Here is a 22,073-nt window from a genome sequence, read left to right as displayed (position 1 = left end):
TAGCTGGAATCCAGGGATCTGCGAACAGAAGTAGCCTACTCTTATACATAAAAATTATTTTTACATGGTTGCATTTATTTAAAATACTCTCCAACATAATATATATTCTATACAGGGCTATATCTATAGGCCTATAACCTAACACATACCAATAATGTGTAGATGTTTTTAAATGCAGATTGATATGTGGTCTTAAATGGTCGGCTGCAGTCCATTCCATGCATTTATTCTTTTTGGAACTAAAACGTCTGATCTTCATTAGGAAATCTGACAATTGCATGATCATGAGCAAATGTAAAACTGCATAAATGCTACCTCTTCAATTGTTTCCCCCTCCAAATCCGTAATACTTGGAATTAGGCATCGGCACTCCTACGAATCGCATATTCCTATTCTTTCCCAGCATCTTCCAGCAGAGAGGATGTCTTATAAGTTACAGGAGAAGGCCTAGTCGTCTATCAGTCCAGTGGTTTGCGACCGAATAACGGACTAATGTACAGGTAGATTATTTTATCGTATCTTATTTTTCATACACGTCTTGTGATGAGTTGGAGCCCTACCAGAGAGTCTGTTTCCAAACATGCTGGACTCCTCCAATACACAAACAGCGCTGCCGTCATCATCTCAGTGTACTGGGTTTTGTTAGCTCCAATAGACAATTCAGCATCCAGTCTGCCTAATGAAGCACCATGTGCAGCGCAGAAGAAAAGTATCGCTTATCACCCAATGATGAAGTGCAAACAGGCCATTATCGACTCCGATTGCTACTTTTTTTTGGGAGGAGTGTGTGAATCTCCACACCCGGATGGAAGTGGCTCCCTCAGGCCACATATTGTGACACATTAAAATAACACCTTATGCTCACACCTGGGTCTGCACTTTTGGCACCAAAACCATTTCGATATAGCACTTTTTCACGCGACGTTTTAGTGTAGAGACACAGTGTTTAGGGTCCCATGGGTGTGGTTAGTAGCCATTGAGAAATTGAAATGAAAAAAAAAATGAAGTAAACAACTGATTTTGTATTTAAATGGTTTACAAAGTGAGGTCTGGAGACTTGAGAACATGTTCTTCTCACTGTAAAGACACTATTTTGAGCATGTTCTCCAGACGATCCCTAGATGGGGTTACACAGGACAGCATTTACAGTCAGCTCAGCAACATTACCATACATATTAGCATCAAAGTCCCAAATCAATTACTCCTTTATTCCAAACATCTCTGCCATGCAATAAACCTAACCTTTTCTAAACTCTGGGAAATAAATCAGTCATGAGCACCAGTACAGCTGTTCTGCTCTGCTCTGTTTTGTTTGATGGGAACATTTCCCAGATCTAAATAGGCCTAATAAATGTCACTTGTTGTTGATGTTGTGAACCTCCACAATAGCTACAGTGAGCTTTAAAAGATTGATCTTTTGGCACCTGTATCCATGTGTGAGGGTCATAATAAATGGGATTATAAGTAGACTCAACTAGGTAAGGCTTTTAAGCAAGTCAAACAGTTTGAGGTCTGAAAGAGGACAGAGTTTTGCAGATGGCCAGGACAAACTGAAACTGGCTGCATTGAGTTATTCCAACTATTTTCATTTGTTTCTGTTAAGTCACTTAGGTCTCAGCTCCAAACACACTTGAAAAAATAGACGGCGTAGGCAGCCCCAGCAGCAGAGACTCATACATTCCTTACAGTACATGATCTGAAGATTCACACTTTCTCTCCAGGAGCTCTGATGTAGTTCTACCCCATCGATGTCAACTGACTAAAATGTGTCACCCAGGATACTGAGCAGATAAGGTTTTATCACCAGGCTACAGAGTGTGAAAATCAGAGTGTAAATACCATAAATCTATGTGGGGGAGCATATGACAAATAATTAAACAAGTAATTAAACAATAAAAAGGGAGCATTTGGTTACACCACTGTGGTAATAATAACATTAATATAACATTCAGTTTCTCTTAAGGCTCCTTGCATTATCAAATACATTCAACTAGACGAGTAAACCAAGGAAATATACCACAGCTGACCATAAAACCAAAACAAATGGAGCCTAAACTCACTTCACAATGTTGTCTGTAGGTCACTAATATCTATAGGTCCCCATTTAACAAAGGTTTTGTAACTGGGATGCTAAAGGCAATATTTATGTGACTCAGAAAAATCTGAAAAATTACAGTGGGGAGTAACCTTTGTTTTATCAGAAAAGAAAATCACATTAGCAAAGCCAATACCAATCGTTCCTTTCCCACTAATAACAGGCTACTTAGCTTCACTTTGTAAGAAAGTGGGTTAAAACAGTGTTACAAAAGTTTCGGTAACCTATAAATACATCATACACAGGTTCGTTTCCATATCTAAGCGTTAGTGGTTGATAGGGGCGTCAATTGTCCCTTTTCCATCACCAACCCCCACTCATCTCCCCCTCCTCCGGCCGGTGGCTGCTTCAAGCTGTCAGGGAAGCGGGCTATAAAACAGAAAGGGACGGGACTGCGAGAAGGCAATTGGTACTGAGGAAAGACATACGGTTTAGTTGGCTGTGTCCTGTCTTCGGAAAAAAACTCTGCCTCACTGAAACTCGGATGATTTAAAGCAGAGGACTCACTAAGTAATGCCAACGGACACTTGGACGTAAGGAGGAAGCTAACTTTTTTTGTTAGGGTGTGTAAATACGCTTTAAGTCGACAGTGGCATCATAAAGTTATAGTCGATATCGGAGTTTCGAGGGTAATATTTTGTGCAGAGACATATAAAAGAGGGAGGTTTGGGATGCTGGTTCCTCGCGCGCTCCGCTCCTTGCTGTGCGTGCTGAGCTGCGCGTGGCTGCACACCGGAGCACCCTCGCGGCTCAAGTCCCCCGCTCTGCCCATCCAGTCTGAGAGAGAACCGCTGCCCTCCAAAGGCTTAACAGGTAAGATAACCAACACATTTATTTTAAACATATCTCGTAACGTAAGACTTGGCTAAATAGCCTAAAGTAGCCTAGCATTGTGTGAGGTAGCCAACGTGTCCACAGAACGAGCACAGGAAAGTTGCAAAACTCAAAAATGTTTTTTTTTTAATGTGACCACAACCTGGACATGTTATGCTGTATGCGACTGCAACTAGGCTATACCTCATTAATGAATAAAGGGGAGCGAGTCGTTAACTTTCAATTCAACATTATTTGTAGACTACCATCAAATTGATTAACGTAACGTAACGTAACCTTAAGCCTTTCTTTCCATTATGTATCTGACCAACACACGCCATAGGAGGCGGCAGCGAGCACTAACAATTTAAAAATTCCCAATTTTATTTAAATGAATGCTGGTATTTGATATCACAATTATGCCCAATTGCAGTGCGCATACAATATATTTTAGCATGTGGAAGTTTAATTTTATCGTGTACATATTTGCTGAAAAAACATGGATCTTTACTCTGCCTGATTTTTGCCTGGGTCTCTTCATGTGTAAACTAGAGGCAAACATCTGAGTCATAACCGCAGTGAATGCCATTTGATTCATGTGTGAAAGCCCCTACGTACAAAGCTCATTGCGGTTTTTATAAGGTAACTACTCTGGAGTTCAAAACTGTGGGAACTCCATACCATCATAACGTGTAATTCACTGCTGGAAACTGTAATCAATCGACTTTCCATTACAAGCATTGGCTCCTGGGATGATTTATTTCAGGAGAGACAGAAGTGGCAGGCAAAGCGAGCTGCTCACAGCTTGGCTCCCTTTAACTGGACTGGACTGTTTAAAGTGTGTAGTGACTTTAATGAAAGAATAATGTGAACCAGGTTGGTAGCAGTGAGAAAGGCAGGCCATCCTCCCTAGTAAAGTTGGCGAGGGGTAACATCACGTCTCGTGTTTTTGTGTGTGTGTGTGTGTGTGTGTGTGTGTGCATACGCATACGGGACACTGCATTCAGGCATACTATTCCTGTAGTTACAGTGTGACTAGCTAACTCTCAGTTGTGATTATAGTTTAGTAATAATAGCCTACAACTACATAAAGCTGTAAAATAAGGTTTGGCATCCAATGTGTGTATTTCTGGGAGTCTTTGATAATATTTCAGTGGAACATTTTTATGTCTCCTTCCGTGCCGCTCAGGGATCATTTAGATGAGACAGGATGCAAGGTTGAGTCCCAAAACTCATGAGGCATCCAGTGAGTTTCAGTTGCCTCCAACATGCCTGGGCGATGAGCTATGCAAGATTTATTTGTTGTTAAATATAAGAAATAGCGCAATGGTAATGGTACAATGGCTTAGCCTGCAGAGTTTAACACCTAATAAAAGCCTTGGAGGTACACTTTCTCTCGTTCTTAAATAGAGCTGGGCAATATATCAATATTATATCGATATTGTGATATGAGACTAGATATCGTCTTTTGGATATCGTAATATTGTAGTATGCCAGAAGTGTTGTCCTGGTTTTATAGGCTGCAGTACAGAAAAGTTATGTAATTTCTGAACTTTCCAGACTGTTGTAACTGTTCTGTTATTATCCTTTATCCACTTAGTCATTATATCCACATTACTGATGATTATTTATCAATAATCTCATTGTGTAAATATTTTATGAAAGCACCGATAGTCAACACTACAATATCGTTGCAGTATCAACACTGAGGTATGTGGTAGAAACTATTGTGATATTGATTTCTCCTTATTGTCCAGCCCTACTCTTAATATTAGGAACTTTATGCATGTCAACTCATATCTTCAAATGCCTCACCTAAGTTCCTCTGTACTCCCAATGTTTCATTTTAGCACACTTAAAAAGGACAAATCTCCCATGTAATTTAACTTAAATTTGTTATTGAGACTGCCTCTGGTTTTGGAAAGAGCCATAGAATGGTGACCATGAATAGACAGTTAAGTTTGACCCTGAAAACAGCCATGTATAATCAGCCATGTTTGTGTTACAGGATGCTCATTCGGAGGACGATTCTATTCCCTGGATAACACATGGCACCCAGATCTGGGAGAGCCCTTCGGTGTCATGCACTGTGTCCAGTGCAACTGTGAACCTGTAAGTTTTTTTTGTTTACATTTGTCACTCTCACTTAGTATCTGTGAAATAGCAGGTTGAACTAGTTTGCCCAAGAATGAGATTTGATGAGTGACTGATGTGTCTGTTTCTCTGGTGTTTCCCTGGCAGCAAAAGAGTCGCCGTGGCAAGGTTTTGGGGAAAGTTAACTGTAAGAACATCAAACAGGACTGCCCAGACCTGGACTGTGAGGATCCCATCCTGCTGCCAGGGCACTGCTGTAAAACCTGCCGTAAAGGTAATCATCTACTAACCCAATCTCACCATTTGTTGCGCTCAGGTTTTGAGTCAAGCTGTTTTTTGTGTTGTTTTTTACTTGTGATCAAAATTCTACCTGTTCTAATAAAAGATGCATGCATGAAACAGCTGAGAAAACATGCAAGCACAGTTTTATCATAATAGGGGTGAAAATGCAAACACAAACTGCTGTCAGTCTTTCCCCTCCTTTGATACATTAGTGGCTTCTTTGCCACAGTGTTAGTTTAACTTTGTTTGATTCATACCACTCTTCGTCTTCTTCTTCCTATTCTTTCTTTGTCTCCCCCTGTTGCATTCCCAGTTCCCTTGCTTTTTGCTTTTTTTCTTCCCTCTGGGTCAACTAGTTAGTCTTCAGAACAGCTGTTGGATGCAATCAGCAGGTCAATTAATTTTCCATTCATCCACATCAAATTAACAGTTTCTCCAACCAGCCACAACTGAAAATGCCCCCCATCTATTTAGCCTTATTCACACATTGCCACTTACCTTGTTTACACACTGCTGTGCACACAATTCCACCTTATTAAAGAATTAGAGCTCCCCTGCACATGCCTACACAAACACACATACACAGGGTGGGTCTTCATGCTGCATGGTTATTCAGCACATTGGGTGTTTTCTACTCGGTGTGTCTGGTAATTTAATGGAAAGTAAAGGTAAAGCACTGTGTGGACAACTTTACTGTGGTGTGTGTGTGTGTATGTGTTGGTGTGTTTGTGTGTCAAAAATTGGACAGACCCAGGACTGTATGTGTGTGTTGTGGTCAAGTTTTAAGGAAAAGGTTGAGTGTGTTTGTCTTAGCATTGGCCCCATAGCAGCTAGCATATATTTGTATAAGTGATGGAAAATGGTGTGTGTTTGTGTGTGTTAATATGTGTGTGTGTAAGGACTGGTGCACCTGAGGATACAATGTTGCTAAGTGGGGAGAAGTGAGAGTGACACTACCCAGAAGCCCTCGAGCGTGCCCAGTGGAGCAGAGGAATGAGGGGAACGTTGAGATTTGTGGGTAGTGTGTGTAAATCAGACACCAAGAAAGAAAGCAGACAGTCCAGCCGAGCTCCTCAGAAAACTGCCTGAGAAATAAAGTTTGTGGGGGCCTATGAGCCACAGTGTGGTTTTCGTTTTCAAGATCATGTCGGTGGGGCCGTATTTGGCTGAGTGAGCATTGATGTATGTGTCACTATATGTGTGTCTGTGTGTGTACACACAGAAACACACCAGTTTGTTTGGAACAGCGGGTCATTGTTGGGATTGCACGCCAGTGTCACTCCCAATTTTCCTTAAGCTCTTGAGCTGCAAGAGACTACCCTGGTTAGTTATCCCTGGCTGAGAGAGAGAGAGAGAGAGAGAGAGAGAGAGAGAGAAAGAGGAAATGAGTAAGACAGAGAAAATGTGCTGTAGCCTTCAACATTGGAGTGAAATTGATGTCTGACAATGTCCCTTGTATCCATCTCTCACTTTTCCTCTGTAATTTTGACCTGTCTTGCTCAACTTCGATTTGTGAAATTTTCTCTCTGGCTGATCATCGTCCCACTCTTCATTATATACTCAACATAATCCCATGAAGAAAGGCGATGCTTAAGTGTCATCTCTGTGGCCAGACTTTGAGAACGACGTAGCTGAATGTGTTTGGAAATGTTTGGTTCGATTTGGTTTATCTTGCCAGAAACTATAAGAGGTTCAAAGCTAGACACTAAAAGTCTATTAGAAACCAGAATGCCGCTACTGCTGATAGTTTTCCTATCAGGACATATACAATTAATTAAACATTCCTGTTTGTACAAAATGTTATCACATTCAAATATTGGATTTAGGCCAACATTAAAAGGCTAGCATTAGGCATATATAGGGGCAGTCCTACTGGTGGTCGGCAAGTATCTCACTAGTTTTTTGTTTTTCTTCAACAGGTGAGGATGACAAGAAACACACAGGCTCTGTGCTGGACAGCTTTGAGTATTTCCATGAGAAGGGCAAGGATAAGGAAGATGACCTCCACAAATCATACAACGACCGATCCTACCTTAGCTCTGAAGAGTTGGGTCCCAGGGAGAGCCGTACTGGTGAGTATGACTCCTATAGACAGGACCACCAGCACACCTACATGTAAACAACATCTACACAGTGGGCTGTAATTTGTTAGACCAGTATAAACAATATAAATATAATATAAAGATAAATAATTAAATAAAAACCACAAACATATTAATTATATATCCTGCTGAAAGCACATTCCTGCAGAACTTACACTCACACACATTTACACACACTTAAACACACAGAATAATAAAAACACTAAAACAGGAATGTTTCTCATAGCATATGTTAGTAAGTGCCTTTCTAACCTTCGCTCTTTCTGCAGACTTTGTTGCAGTGTTGACAGGAGTGACAGAATCATGGCTGCCCAGCTCCAATGGTGTTGCCAGAGCTCGCTTCTCTCTGACCAGAACTAGCCTGACCTTCTCCATCACATACCAGAGGTAAAACACACAGCAAGTCAGAGCTGACAAAACTATGTCCTTGGCTTGTTTTGTATTTTAAACTCAGAAAGCGGTTCTCTTTTTTTCTGATATCTTCAGTAGCATCACTGCTCATCCTTTCCTCTACAAATATAAAACATCACAGTCTGTTGTTTCAACCATCATTTGGCTGTAGCACAGTAGCAAAAGTAATGTGTTGTAAAAGAACTGAGCTACATCCATGAAAATGCATTCAATTTTTTTCATTCATTGTTCATTTGTATCTCTCTGTCTTCCCTAACTGATCAGAATGGGCCGCCCCAGTAAAATAGGCTTCCTGGATTCAGATGGGACCATTGTTTTTGAGTACAGAGTCCCCAAGGGACAGTCGGACATGGTAAGACATCACATAGAAAATCATCCACATTTGCTTCCATTAATGTGGTTCTCATAATGTGAGTCTGTGTGTTTTCTAAGAGAGAGAGAGAGAGAATTTAAGTACTGGTGTTACGAATGCTCTGACTCCGTGACTCTATGCTCAAACTCTGACTTTTTCTCCCATAACTCACTCTGCAATAATAAATGATAAACACACACAGACACAGTGACACTTCCGTCCTGCGTCATTGCCTGTGTCTAAACATCACAAACAGAGTCTGATTGCAGTAAACATCAACACTCACTCACTCACTCACTCACTCACTCGCTCACTCACTCACTCACTCTCTCACTCATTCACTCAGTAGGTTACATGAGGGAGAAACTGCCATCAAGTCAGAGGTATACAAGAATGAGTTTAATAAAAGGACAATATTATCCTGATAAATCAGTTAACTGAGATGTTGGTGTAACAGTAGTACCCATGCATCCATGTCCACATCCTCCCTAAGGTCTGGTTTGATCACTACACCTCTTTTCCTGCCAAAATACACACATACATCTCCTCATTCCATTTCAGACCCGAGCACTCTGTTTAGCGAGGCAGGAGCCCCCTAAATACAGGACCCAGAAATTGGCCTATTATTATTTTTAGATAAATGTCAGTGTCAAGCACCAGAGGACCTTAGAGAAAACTTTCTGAACAAGGGGGGAGGTGAGGGACTTTGCTGGACCAAAAACCTTTGGAAAGAGAATTGTTCACATGTTACATCACCTCTTAGCAGGGGGACAGAGAGTATCGCTAATTAAAATGGAGATTACCTCTGAACTGAAAGTTATGAGGTGCCGGCACACTGCCACATTTCTTCCCTCCTCTCTCCGTGAGAAGTCGTGTCTTCATATCGGCTGAGAGCCTGGGGTTGAGAGTACAATCACATGGATGTTGATGGATTTAGCAGATGTGCATGTTTTGCTTTTTCCCGAGTGAAAGATGTATGAAAATGTTTGGTAATAATAGGCCGCGTATGGTTTTTTGTTTTTTTTCATGGACAAATGCCCACATCTGTCTACACTGCGACAATGCTGTAGCTTACCTGCTTGTCTTTGTGCTTTTGTGTGTAGATCTGTGGAGTATGGAAGAACCTGGCTAAGCCTCAAATGCGACAGCTGCAGTCTGAGCAGATACGCATCAGCATGACCACATCTACGGGCAGACGAGAAGAAGTGGAGGGGAAGATCATCAAACACAGGGCACTGTTTGCTGGTGCGTGTGCATGCAGGATATTATACCATTCTGATGGCTTCTTTTTTGTAATGTTCATTAAGACATTTGTATGTCTTAGTCTTTGTGTTGTAGTACACAGTAAACATAATATTTATAAAGCAGTGGAATTGTATACGTTTTCATGTATTCTTAAAAAGCCTTGCATGGATTAATGTAGCTTTAAAAGTGTGGGCTATGTTTACCAAGAAGTATTTGTATAGGAGTCCTGTAACATAATACAGATACTCTATATGGTAACGTGCATGTGTGTTGTGTACAGAGACATTCAGTTCAACACTGACATCGGAGGAGGAGAACTCAGGCATGGGAGGCCTCGCCATGTTGACGCTGAGTGACACAGAGAACAACCTCCACTTCATCCTCATCCTTCAAGGCCTCATCCAACAAAAAGACAAAGGTGAGAAGCAGGACAAAGAAGGAAGAGAGCACTGAGATATAGTCAAACGTTAACTTGTATTATTTGTAAATTGTATTTAATGTTACAAAATGGGATTTCTCACCCCTGCAGGAGCTATGTTGGTGCCCTTAAACCAAATCCTTGTTTTACCATTCCTCCAAGTAAAATACTGGGACAAGAATCCTATTTTGTGATCTCTGTTGTCATGTCAGTCTATCAGTTTCTACCAATTTCATCTCAGTGCTTCAAATCTGTCTCTCTCCTCAGAGCCCATTTTGGTGCCCATCCGAGTCCAGCTTGTCTACCGACAACACATCCTGAGAGAGATCCGAGCCAACATCACCTCTCATGTATGTAACAACACACAATAACAAAGATCTACAGTTTACGATGGGCTTTTAAAGACTGATACCAACAGCAAAAGCTCTTGATAGTATTTTGTACCAAATATTTTTATCTTCACGTCTGAAAAATAGAAATGTTCAGTGTTTTCCCCACAAATTATTTTCCAATATCCCAATATTCAGAAGGAAATAAGTGGTACATTTTAGGGAAGAGAGACGAACGATGAATTAAGGGGTGACTGGAGGGGGAGCAATGTTGTTAGGAACATATAACAGAGCAACACACGTCCTCCTCTCTGAGGCGGATGTGGTTTGATCACCACATCCTAGCGCTGTTGTCTGATCCCAGCTAACTACCCTGAGACATGACAAGAACAATGGATGGAGAGGAAGAGTGAGGGGAAAACAAGAGGAGCGAGAAAGTGTACAAGAGGAACTTTTGCATGAGACAGATGTGAGCAAGGGATGGAGAGACCCAGAGGACAGAGGGAAGGGATGGGGGAGGTAGAGAGGATGGACTGCGTACACACTCCTCACACATGTCAGTGGTTAGTGGTCTGTGGTCTGAGATGGATAGAGGGATGGAGGAGGCAGAAGGAGGAGTGATGAAAGGTGGGCCTGTTTTTAATTCTGCCAGGAATTGCGTGAAGGGCCGCTGTGCCTCTTCTGAGCCTAGCGGTGAGAGGGGCCATCCGTGAGAAATATGCAAAAAGTTTGAGTTTGGCAACCGCTACATGACCCCTGTAAGTGTCCTCGAGCTAGGTGCAGAAACTCAAACTGCTGACTCATCTCAAGTCTAGATAAATAACAGAGGCTCAGAGGATACTTGCCTTTATTTTCCATCTCTAAATACACACACACATAAGCAAACACAATTTTTAATGTGTGAAATCATTTTTTATTGGACCAGTAATTCTGACAGTGTCCTGATTTACACAAGACCCCAATAAATCTTTTTGCACCTTGCTTCCTTCTCGTTATTCTATCCATTCACTTTCCCCAAAATAAGTCACCTTCCCCTGTCCAGGCCCTTCTCCGTTCCCGCTCTATTTTGGCTCCCCACTGTGTGGATTTATGGTACATGTATATTTATATTGAACTGAGGCCCTGAAGTCATAAAAGTAACATTTCTTCAACAAGCTCGTACATCTGTCCTGTTACTCCAGCAACATCCTCACCAACACCCCCCATCTCTCCTGGAGTCCAGTCAACCTGCTTGAAATTAAACCTCAATATGAAACGTGTTAAAACAATGCAAGCCTTTTTTTTACCAAGAATTTAGCCGTTTGTGAGTGGGGTGACTTAAAATTCTAGCTGTTTTGTAACACAAGAGTCTAAGTCCTTAATGGTTGCAGAGTTTCTGATGCATTTGTGATTGCTGAATTAATCTTCTCGTAAAAGAGATGTTACTGCTCTGGGATCTGTTTTGCTTTCTGTGCTCATCTGATCTTTGTTTGATAAAGGGACACGTTCACTTTAGTTGGAAACATGTCACCAATCTGTTTTTGTCTAAATAAGTTGGGGATTAGTTTCTCTGGTAACATGTCAGTGTTACTAACATAATGTCAACAAGATATTAACAGCATAATATTACATTTTCCTTTCTGGTATTGAAAAGGCATGTATTTACAATGGAATATGGTTTTATAATTATTGACTTGTTGACCCACGTATAGTATAAGTCAAGTTGTTTTAATCTGTGCAGGATCCAGACTTTGCAGAGGTGCTGACAGACCTGAATAGCCGAGAACTCTTCTGGTTGTCTCGTGGTCAGCTGGAGATCACCGTGGCAACCGAGGGTCAGGGGCCGCGAAAAATCTCTGGATTCATCACCGGCAGGAAATCTTGTGACAGTAAGTGTCCCCGCAATTAAACCCCTTGCCATGTGAAGAATTGAAAACATGTTTTCTTCATGTCTCTCTTTCCCATCATTCCAGCGAGGTGGTACCAAACACTGTAAAGGCAACAAACAGAGGTTGCTAAGAAGAGTGTTTTGTACTGTCATTGGTTTGTACTAGTTCATCTGTAGCTGTTCTTGTCATTCTCCTCTATAAATACTTGTTTTCTTTCTTTCTGTTTCCATCATTTCAAGTCTTATCGCTGGGGGAAAAACCATGTGTATGGACCTCTGTTTGACTTGGTGGTCTACCAAGACTGTGTATGCATGTTTGAGAAAGAAAGAGAGACCGTTTTTTGGAATGTTGTGGCCAGTCCAATCGTCTGAAACCGTTGTCTGAAAAGCAGGCACTGATTAACAGCTTGACGTTATGTGTGAAGAATTCAAACCCAACACACTCCCATCCCTCTCTTTTGTCCTCCTTTACTTTTCTCCTCGCTGTTGTCTGCCGTCCCCTATGTGTATCTTTGATGTCATTTTTCCTCTCTGACTTTTTTCTGTCTCCATGTCATTTTCGGAATTTTTCTCTGCACTTTTCTGATCCTTCTCTGTTACTCATTCCCTCCTGTCCTCTCAGCCCTCTTTTAAGCCTGCTGCATTTAGCAAGGGCTACCTCATTCTAAGGCTTAACCTTGGGTGTGTGTTTCTGTGTGTGTGTGTGTGTGTGACAGACACATGTCTGTAACATGTATGTTTTTGGCAGAGGGTCATGCACACAATTTCAAGACCATATGCGCCTCTTGATTAGTGGTTAAATTAAATCTGTCTCCTCAATGACTGTTTCTTGGTGAAGGGATGACATTCTGGTCATGTGGTTTTTATGAGTGTGTGGTTGCAGAACATAAGGGAATGTAATGTGTCCCCCTTCCTCTCCCTCCTTCAAGCATGTAGTTAAACTTAAGTTTAGGGGGTGGACTCCAAGGGGAAAATTGATGGTTTTATATAAGTGATTTGAACAAGAATGCTCTCTAAAGTGGAGTTTTGATATTGATCTGTCTTTGTTTGGCTCAGCTATTCAGAGTGTGATGTCCAGCAATGACGCATTGACCCCGGGGAAGACAGGAGGTGTGGGATCGGCTATCTTCAACCTCCATGATAACGGTACACTGGACTACCAGGTATGGATAATTCTAATTAAATAAATGTTGATTGTTGTTTGAAATTTGTTATGCTGATACATTACTTTATAGTCACACTACATGATTGAAAATATTACAGCATTACGCAAATAAACACAATTGTTATTTTGTTCTTCTGTCTTGTTGGCATAGTTGATCATACTAAAACACAAAAATTGTCACTTTTCCTGAGATTGCAACATATATATCTGCGTTTTAGGTTATAGTTGTAATGTTTGTGATGGTGTTAACAGGATGAGAAAGGGGTTGAATCATTTAACCGTGAGCCAATCTTCCATCCAAAAAACTGAATACCACCATTTTAATAGGGAGTTCTTAAAAATAGATTGATGGAAACGCTAAAAAATGGGCTTAAACTGACTAAGCATTAATAAACCAGGCCAAAATCAAGATGATCCCATATCAAACAAATCCGCGAAAAAAAAGAACTGTCCTTTAGTTAAGAATCTCTTCCAGACATGATTTAAGAAATAAAATACTCTGCTTTGAATAATATTTGTCTAACATGTATAAATTACCTAGTCCCTCTTCTTAACATTTTTAGAATTAAATCAACTCCATCTCATTGAAAAATCCAGAATTTATGACTTAGCAAATTTTGTTGTTAAGTTTTACAAGCTCTATCCTACTTCACTTAAAATTCCATTCTCAGTGTAAGCTGGATTGTCCAAACAACAGTTGGTTCTCAGGCTAGTTTTGATGTTTATATTCACATGTCAAACTGAGATTTAAGGTGAGCTACCCCTCAGCAGAAAACAGCCAGCACATCATTTTGCACAGTGCAGGTTAAACATCCAAGCAAAGGAACAATGATTAAACATATTTTTAAAAGGAAGGAGGCTTTAACAATTTCTCCCTCATCCCCACCATCTAGGTTCAGGTCGCAGGTCTCACCAGTGAGTTTGTTGGCATAACTATCGAGTTGAAGCCACGGCGGCGGAACAAGCGAACTGTGCTGTATGACCTGACGCCAGAGTACAACAAGGCCACAGGCCGGGCGCTGGGCAGCTGGAGCCGCCTGGAGGCGCGACACATCCACATGCTGCTGCAGAACGAACTGTTTATCAACGTGGCCACGACACACGGCCAGGAGGGGGAGCTGAGGGGGCAGATTAGGGCCCTGCTCTACAGCGGCCTGGAGACACCCAGACATGGTACGGATTGATGGAAGCAGGGGAGGGAGAAGGGCAAGGGAGGGAATGGGATTCATAAAATTCATGCAAATGCTTTCTAAATGTACTGTGCATAGCAGAACAACGTCACCAATGTTTTCAAGTCCTGGATGCACGCTTCATTACCAATTTCCCTTCTTTCAGAGTTGCCCACTCCTCTGGCTGGCCACTTTGTATCTCCACCAGTAAAAACTGGTGCCTCTGGCCATGCCTGGGTGTCCGTGGACAAACAGTGTCACCTGCATTATGAAATCGTTGTCACAGGCCTTAGCAAGGCTGACGACCTCACTGTGAATGCCCATCTTCACGGACTGGCTGAGATTGGAGAAATAGATGACAGCAGCACTACTCACAAAAGGCTGCTGACTGGCTTCTACGGCTCACAGGTAAATAACACACACACACACACACACACGTACAAATGAGTGCAAATAGATGTGAAAATACACGCTCATACAGAAACAAACTCAAACACACTCTCTTCTCTTCCAGGCTCAGGGAGTGTTAAAGGAAATCAGTCTTGAGTTACTGCAACACCTGGACCAAGGAACAGCCTTCATCCAGGTCAGCACCAAGATGAACCCCAGAGGAGAAATACGAGGAAGGGTATGTAAAGAAAAGCATTCTTTTGTGGCTGAGACTTTTTTTTAAATCCATTAATCAAATGTATGCAATTTCCTCTGTCAAATAGAATAGGCCATGATTTTCACTCAGGCTTAGAGAGCTGCAAATATTTCTAAAACAAGTCTCTGTTTCAATTAATTTCAATTTTATTTACAGTCACATAATAACAGTAGTCATCTCTAGAGATGGTCCGATACCATATTTATGCTCCCCAATACGATTTTGATTTTGACGTTTGCATGTCAGCCGATTCCGAGTACTGATTCGATACCAGAGTGTCATATATTTCATTACAATGAACGCCACATAACTTTCTTTTAATATCCAGTTTGACATTCAGTTATAACGAAAAAAGAACATAAATAATAATACTTTGATAAACTTAGATTTTCTTCAGGGCTTCATTATATGGTATCGGATCAGTGCATAAACTCCGGTACTTCCCGATACAGATACCAGCGTTTTAGGCAGCTTTGGAGGCGATACCAATATTGGTAAAGAAAGTCATAGCTTTGTTAACCATAAATTACAAAGGAGAATAAGGGATTAGATTGTACAAAGAAGAAGAGTCGTACAGTCATTGGGGCCTCCTTAAACCATCTTAGTGTTTTTATCGTGTCTGTGTGATTGCTCAGTTAGCGCTTCCACCGACAGGTGCTGTCTGCCTGCTGAGACTTTGTAGAAAAGGACATTTTTTATTGGGGTTCAGAAACGCAAAAAAACTACAAACGCAGTTGTAGTAGTTGATGAGTTCTTTTAGGCTGCCAGCTACTAACAGAGAAACTGATCTAACAAACACACGCACACACACACACACACATCCACACACACACAGCAGTAGGGTCCAGCTGTTTAATAGCATACAGGTCAAACACATAAACACCCATGTGCTTGGCAGCACATTAAGGAACAATAAATCAAGTCAACAAATGAAGTCAGCTTGAGACCAGCCTTGAATCAGGTGTGGCCAACACATCTCTAATGTTCTAACCACCCTCTCTCTTTTTTTCATTCCCCCCTTTTATCTCAACACATTTCACCCACCACTACATCTACCTCATTTTTGCTTTATATTTCCTTCATGTCCTCCACCTCCATCTATCCCTTTGTTTTGTTTTCTACACATTTCATCTGTCCAGGTCCATGTGCCAAACAACTGTGAGTTTGGGACCAGGGGGGAGACAGAGGAGTCGGAGTTTGACGACCTCTTTGCAAAGAACCCAGAGGAGCTGAAGAAAGACCCCCATACCTGCTTCTTTGAGAACCAGCATCACGCGCACGGCTCTCGCTGGACTCCCAACTACGACAAGTGCTTCTCCTGCAGCTGCCAGGTAAAGACAAGTCAACAACGATGGATGGTTTAGCACTAAAACTTTAAAGCAGGGAAGAGAAGCAGGGAAGTGCATTAGTTTACATTAGTTTGTTAGAACTGAATTTTGTTTATCATCTTATCTCACAAATAAAATGTACTGTCTTCTTTCTGCATTTTTCCTGCAGAAGCGAACTGTGATCTGTGATCCAGTCCTCTGTCCGGTGTTGACCTGCTCCCAAACCATTCAGCCTGAGGACAAGTGCTGTCCAATCTGTGATGGTGAGACAGACATGTTTTGATTGTACATGAGATACATGAGTGTATTGAATATCATGTTTTATAGTGGGTATTTTGCTTCGAGTCCCTGGTGGGGAGTTATTATTTTGGGTGAATTCCCAAAGTGCTTCCAACAGAAATCCTAAATTTGAAATGAATCTGTTTTTATGTTTCCATTTCCTTTTTCCTGTTCAGAGAGGAGAGAGCCCAAGGACATGAAAGTTCCAGATAGGGTGGATGAACATCCTGAAGGTAGGTACTATTCCTCCTGTCTCTGACTGTTCTCTCCTTCTTTTTCTTCTTGGATTTTTCTCTAAAGGATTTTCTCTTGTAGTGTGTCTTTTCTTTTTACATGTACAGTAAATACTGCATTTATTTCATTGCGTTTTCCACCTACAGTTAAAAGTAAACTGAATCATTCAGACATTTTCTTGCTGTCTGGCCTCTTTAACCAGTTTTCTCCTCTTTCCTTTCTCTCAGGTTGTTACTTTGAAGGGGACCAGAAGATGCACGCCCCAGGAACCACATGGCATCCCTTTGTACCTCCCTTTGGCTACATTAAATGTGCTGTCTGCACATGCAAGGTAAATATACATCAATAAACCCACTCACATCTGGCTGGATTTACTTTCCAAAATCCCTTAATGGATCATTTATCTTCTGTTAGACTGCAAAGAAGCTTGGGCATACATACATTTCTCATAAGTGAAACCTTGGGGAAAGTTCAGACTTTATGGAAAAAGCAATAAGTCAGCTGCAGCTTCTGTTGTGCTGGAAAAAACAGAATTGCTACTTACCAGCTGCTAATGCTACATTATATCCATAGGGGTCTTCTGGAGAGGTGCACTGCGAGAAGGTGACGTGTCCGGTGTTGACCTGCAGTCATCCAGTTAGACGTAACCCCTCCGACTGCTGTAAGGAGTGTCCAGAGGAGGAGAAGACTCCAGCAGGCCTGGAGCACAGTGACATGATGCAAGCAGATGGCCCAAGGCACTGCAAATTTGGCAAGAACTATTACCAGAACAGTGACACCTGGCATCCCTGGGTACCAATGGTGGGGGAGATGAAATGCATTAACTGCTGGTGTGATGTAAGTATTGTGGCTGCCAAGATAAGTGTAAATATTACTTTGCTGACATTTAACTGAAATATAATTAAAATTGTTGGCTTATGAAAAATAACTTCAAGGCACCCCATTAAAAGTCATTCTTCCAAGTTATGTTTTGAAGTAGAATATAGAAATACAATACACAGTTCACCCAGAGTTCATACTTAATTCTTTCACCATAACAAAATAAAAGTGCTGTGATCAAGATGATCTAAAGCCATTACTTTAGCAGATCTGTTGTACGTGCATGGAGTCTTTAAAGAAAATCTAATTATATTTTTTAAAGCTGCTCTACTCAATATTTTCAAGGAGTCGCTCATAGTGAAGAACCCACAGAGCATTGCCAGCTCTGCAAATCCCCTCAGCTCTACGGAACATTTCCAGTCATTCAGCCTATTGTTTTGGTTTTACGGCCCATGACTTCACTGTTTCGGTTCTCACTCGCTGCTCTTATCGACAGTTTCCAAACAGCAGACAGAACGAGCTAACAATTAGCTGGTGAACATTGTGAGAGTATTTAGCAGCTTAAGAGCGACATAGAGACCACAAATAGAGCTAAAAGGAGAGTGAAAGTTGATCTGTCATTAAGATATTAAGTATCCCTTCCCATCTTACTTGGGAATATGCGTTCCTGTCATAGGTGTCTTGTGTCTTTTTTCCTGTGCTTCTACATTTTGCATCGTTTCACCAACCCGTCATCTTCCTCTGTTATTGTCAACAGCATGGTGTGACCAAGTGTCAGAAAAAGCAATGTCCAGTACTTACCTGCACCAACAACACCCGCACAGAGGGCGCATGCTGTCCGGAATGCCTTGGTGAGCAATGAAAACACCCACACACAACCCCAGCAGGGCCTACCCTGATCTATCGGAACATTTTAGGCGGCAGCATACTTAACCTCCAATACAAGGACAAGGACAATCTGTCAAGTGTACAGTGGAATGTTATTCATTTACTCACATTTAAAAACTTGTCTTAGGGAGCTAACATCGTAAACAAATGTATGTTTTGTTTCTCTGTCAAGACTCAAATTTGGCTTTAACTTAATACAGAGATTCTTGATTTTTCTGTTCTCCTTAGATCCCAAAGAGGACGGTGATCAGATGATGAAAGCTCCAGACAAGATGCGAACCAGGAGACAGTGATTTGTGTGGACCCACAAAAACAACACCGCTCCTCTACCCATTTAACCAATCCTCTCTCTGACGGACCCAAACCCAGAGCTGCACACTGGGTCCCCCCCACCCCCTCCCTCACCTCACACCCACCCTGTCATCAGCTTCAGGATTGTAATGAACAGAGAAGAGCAGATATGGAGATATGATAACAAATATATATATTTCCAAAGACTTGTTAAATGAAGTTATGAAGCTATGAAGAGGACCATCCAGACTTTTTGCCCTCTGCTTTACGATTTCGCTGGAATCTTCTTTTTGCTCAGTTTTTTTTTTAAACAGCTTACCAGGACTGGAAGGTATATATATATATATATATATGTAGAAATATAACACTGCTGTCCAATGGGATTCTCAGCTTGGTTTGAAGGACAAACTTTGGTAAGATTGTGCCAGTTGTTTTTCTTTGACAGGGCTTCTTTTTGAAGTACAGCCATAGCTATTGTAGCTCTCACCGCTCTCACTGGATACAGAGGAAAGTGTTGCTTAAATCTGTGTGAATGTGTATATGTGTGAGTGTGCTTATATGTGTGTGTTTTACCAGTAAATATGAATGAGCAGTAATACAGAAACACAGTTCTGGGTGGCAAAGCAGGGTTAAAAAAAAACTGGAAACGTCCCTTCAGCCACTTCCCTCCATCATCACACATACTTTACCGTACATGGAGAATGGCATGGTTTTATTTCAGTTAGCTTAAAAGCTGGTTTGATTTGCATTGAGAGATGATTTTAAGAACCCAATGCCAATCTCCAGGTATTGTAAAGGGGCTTGTGATGATGTGGGGGGCCTATTTTAATGCCAAAGGCCAAGGGAACTTTAACAGGATGCATAGTATCCTGATCCATGAAATAACTGGCCTTTAATGATAAAAATTGCCTGCTTCTATGGGAATTTAACATGTAGGTCTAACATGGGGTGTGTAAAGTTATGCCCCGTGTATTTTGAGAAAGAACATTTATTTATTCACAATACATTATTCATTTACAAAGAAAATGGGTGTCTTTAAAGGTTGGATTTTTTTAAATTAAGGCATTACAATCAATTTCAAAATGATTATTATTTTTTTCCTCTTTTAAGTCAACTTTAACATGGGTTCATAAACTCGTGAACACCATTGTATTTCCACTCGATATCAATCAGGAAGCCCTCCGGATCAGTGGCGTTTCATTGGAAGAGAAGTTTGAATAGTTTCAGCTGATTGTTATTTCAGTGTAAAACTAATAGGAGCTTTGCCTTCACCTCATGTTGATCTCATCGCTTCTCTGCTTTAGTTGTTCCCATTTCTGTTTCAAATTAAGTAATATTTGTATGATTTTTTTCTATTATGGTCGTTTATGAAAATGAAGCTGGTTTGTATTTTGTATTTATTGAATGGCGTGGAGACAAAAATAAAAAGATGTCTGTTGGTAAAAGACTTGTGGGTTTGTTTTGGACACTGTGGCTTATTATCGCTCCCTCGTTCCCTTTTTGTATTTATATCTTCATTTCTCATCTGGAGTCCTTGGGAGTTTAGTTCTCCACTTTGTTGCTTTCTTTCTTTTTCTTTCCCTCTGTTTCTCTTTCCTCACAGTTTTTCACATATGGAGCTTTGATTAAAGAGGAATGACAGGCCAGAGACCCGACTTAATCCTTTGCTTTTTTCCTTTCTCTTTCTCCATTGTTCTAGTGCTGCCTCTTCACTCTTCACCTACCCTTCATTATCTTCCACATTTTTTTCTCATCCGTTATTTTCTTTCTTCCCTTGTTATATCCTTTCTCCTCATATCCTTATAATTTCATTTCCTGCTGTCTCTTTTCACACTGTATATCCTTTCCTTTCCCCCTTTCCATTCCTGTTTTCCTTTCCTTTTCTTTAATTTCCTCTCCTTTTCTTGCTTGCTTTCCTTCTGACAGTCACCACATGTGCTCAGCAAGGTTTTGTCCCTTACATACCGCCCCATGTAAAAACTCTCTTTCACACACACACACACACAGCAGGCAGACTGAAACATAAACACATATTCACAGATGTACACATGTGCAAACTCCTGAATCAGGAACACACACATTGCCAAAGGGCAAGCAGAAATCTTTCCCCCCTGACACACACACACTGACACACACACACACACACACACACACACAATCTGCTGCTGCACTCTGCTGGTCAAAATCAGGTATTACACTAAATGTATCTCCAGTTTATGATCCAGCTAGTTGAAAGCACTTCTGCTGGCACCTGTTGACCTCCCAGAGGCAAAAAAGGAGCTTTGTGTGTGACTAAAGGCATGTTGGAAAGCCATCATCAGGCGAGCAGGGAGTGGTGTTTGTGTGTGTGTGTGTAGGGGGGGGGGGGGTCAAAGGTTAAGCATTCTGCGCTACTGTCGGTGGCAGCTTGTGAAGAAGCATGAAACATGTACCAGCCTGAGCCCTGCATCTGCATGTGTGTGTGTGTGAGAGTAACTTTAGCAGTAATGCACACAGACAGGTCAAAAAGAAATGGCATGGGCTAAACAACTAACAGCAGTTAGTCCAGAACAATCTCTCCACGTTTCCAATTAATTATCTATAAACATTTGACACATTTTTCATTGGGATTCTTTCCATTGCAGTAAAATACAAAAAATGTTATTGTAATAATTTATATTATTAGATTAGATTCAACTTCGTCATTGTGCAGTGTACAAGTACAAAGACAAAGAAATTGTGTGAGAGAGTTTGTGCCCAACCAGAATTGCGAAAGGAAAGCAGAAAAGGGCAATGTGATATTCAAGTTAGACGGGTGGTGCACAGGCAGGACATGAAATATATTGCAGTGTTATGAGAAGAGAATAAATATGGCTATGTAATATGAACTGTGAATGAACATGTACAGATGTGTGCAATGTAGTAGCAGTGACCTACTACTTGCAGTAAGAATAATCTAGATAAAGATAAATGCAGTGTAGTACAGAATACATAAGAAAACAGAATAAAAATGGAAATACTTAATGAACCAGGATGAATAATATGAAGAGCAGTAGAACATGGCCAAGGTGTAATAACAGTATGTAAATAAATAAAACAGCATAATATATAAATTGTTTTTAACATCACAGAGATGCAAGACAAAAGGTTTGTTAATAGGAACAGGCATCTTTTCTCACTGAGCCACATGGCATCATGTACTCATATCGGAGTTATGTAATTCATTACTGGAATGACATTTAAATCAGAGCCACATGTTGTAAACTG

The 22,073-nt window shown here is 41.0% G+C and overlaps 1 protein-coding gene across 1 annotated transcript; it reads left to right on the top strand.

Moving 5' to 3' along the window:
* Positions 1 to 2,435: 2,435 nt before the first annotated feature.
* Positions 2,436 to 19,466, top strand: chrd (chordin). The gene is made up of 21 exons (XM_034866707.1): positions 2,436 to 2,908; positions 4,917 to 5,020; positions 5,150 to 5,276; positions 7,204 to 7,356; positions 7,656 to 7,773; positions 8,062 to 8,149; positions 9,253 to 9,394; positions 9,675 to 9,812; positions 10,080 to 10,162; positions 11,862 to 12,009; positions 13,065 to 13,171; positions 14,067 to 14,346; positions 14,509 to 14,750; positions 14,857 to 14,970; positions 16,128 to 16,319; positions 16,486 to 16,579; positions 16,772 to 16,828; positions 17,057 to 17,160; positions 17,403 to 17,666; positions 18,406 to 18,499; positions 18,765 to 19,466. Exons 1-21 carry the CDS (start codon positions 2,767 to 2,769, stop codon positions 18,827 to 18,829), a joined length of 2,856 nt encoding a protein of 951 aa, XP_034722598.1. The 5' UTR covers positions 2,436 to 2,766; the 3' UTR covers positions 18,830 to 19,466.
* The last annotated feature ends 2,607 nt before the right edge of the window (positions 19,467 to 22,073 follow it).

The sequence above is a fragment of the Etheostoma cragini genome, chromosome 3 (assembly GCF_013103735.1).
Source record: "Etheostoma cragini isolate CJK2018 chromosome 3, CSU_Ecrag_1.0, whole genome shotgun sequence".
NCBI classification, from domain to species: domain Eukaryota; kingdom Metazoa; phylum Chordata; class Actinopteri; order Perciformes; family Percidae; genus Etheostoma; species Etheostoma cragini.
Note: the sequence above shows the minus strand (reverse complement) of the source record. Positions and strands in the feature narration are given on the sequence as shown.

What these genes read in the sequence shown, in the direction of transcription:
- chrd (XM_034866707.1), top strand. Translation starts at nt 2,767, where the DNA reads ATGCTGGTTCCTCGCGCGCTCCGCTCCTTGCTGTGCGTGCTGAGCTGC. An exon ending in ACACAGGGCACTGTTTGCTG is followed by an intron (nt 9,395 to 9,674) that starts GTGCGTGTGCAT and finishes TGTTGTGTACAG; the next exon opens with AGACATTCAGTTCAACACTG. An exon ending in ACGGTACACTGGACTACCAG is followed by an intron (nt 13,172 to 14,066) that starts GTATGGATAATT and finishes CCCACCATCTAG; the next exon opens with GTTCAGGTCGCAGGTCTCAC.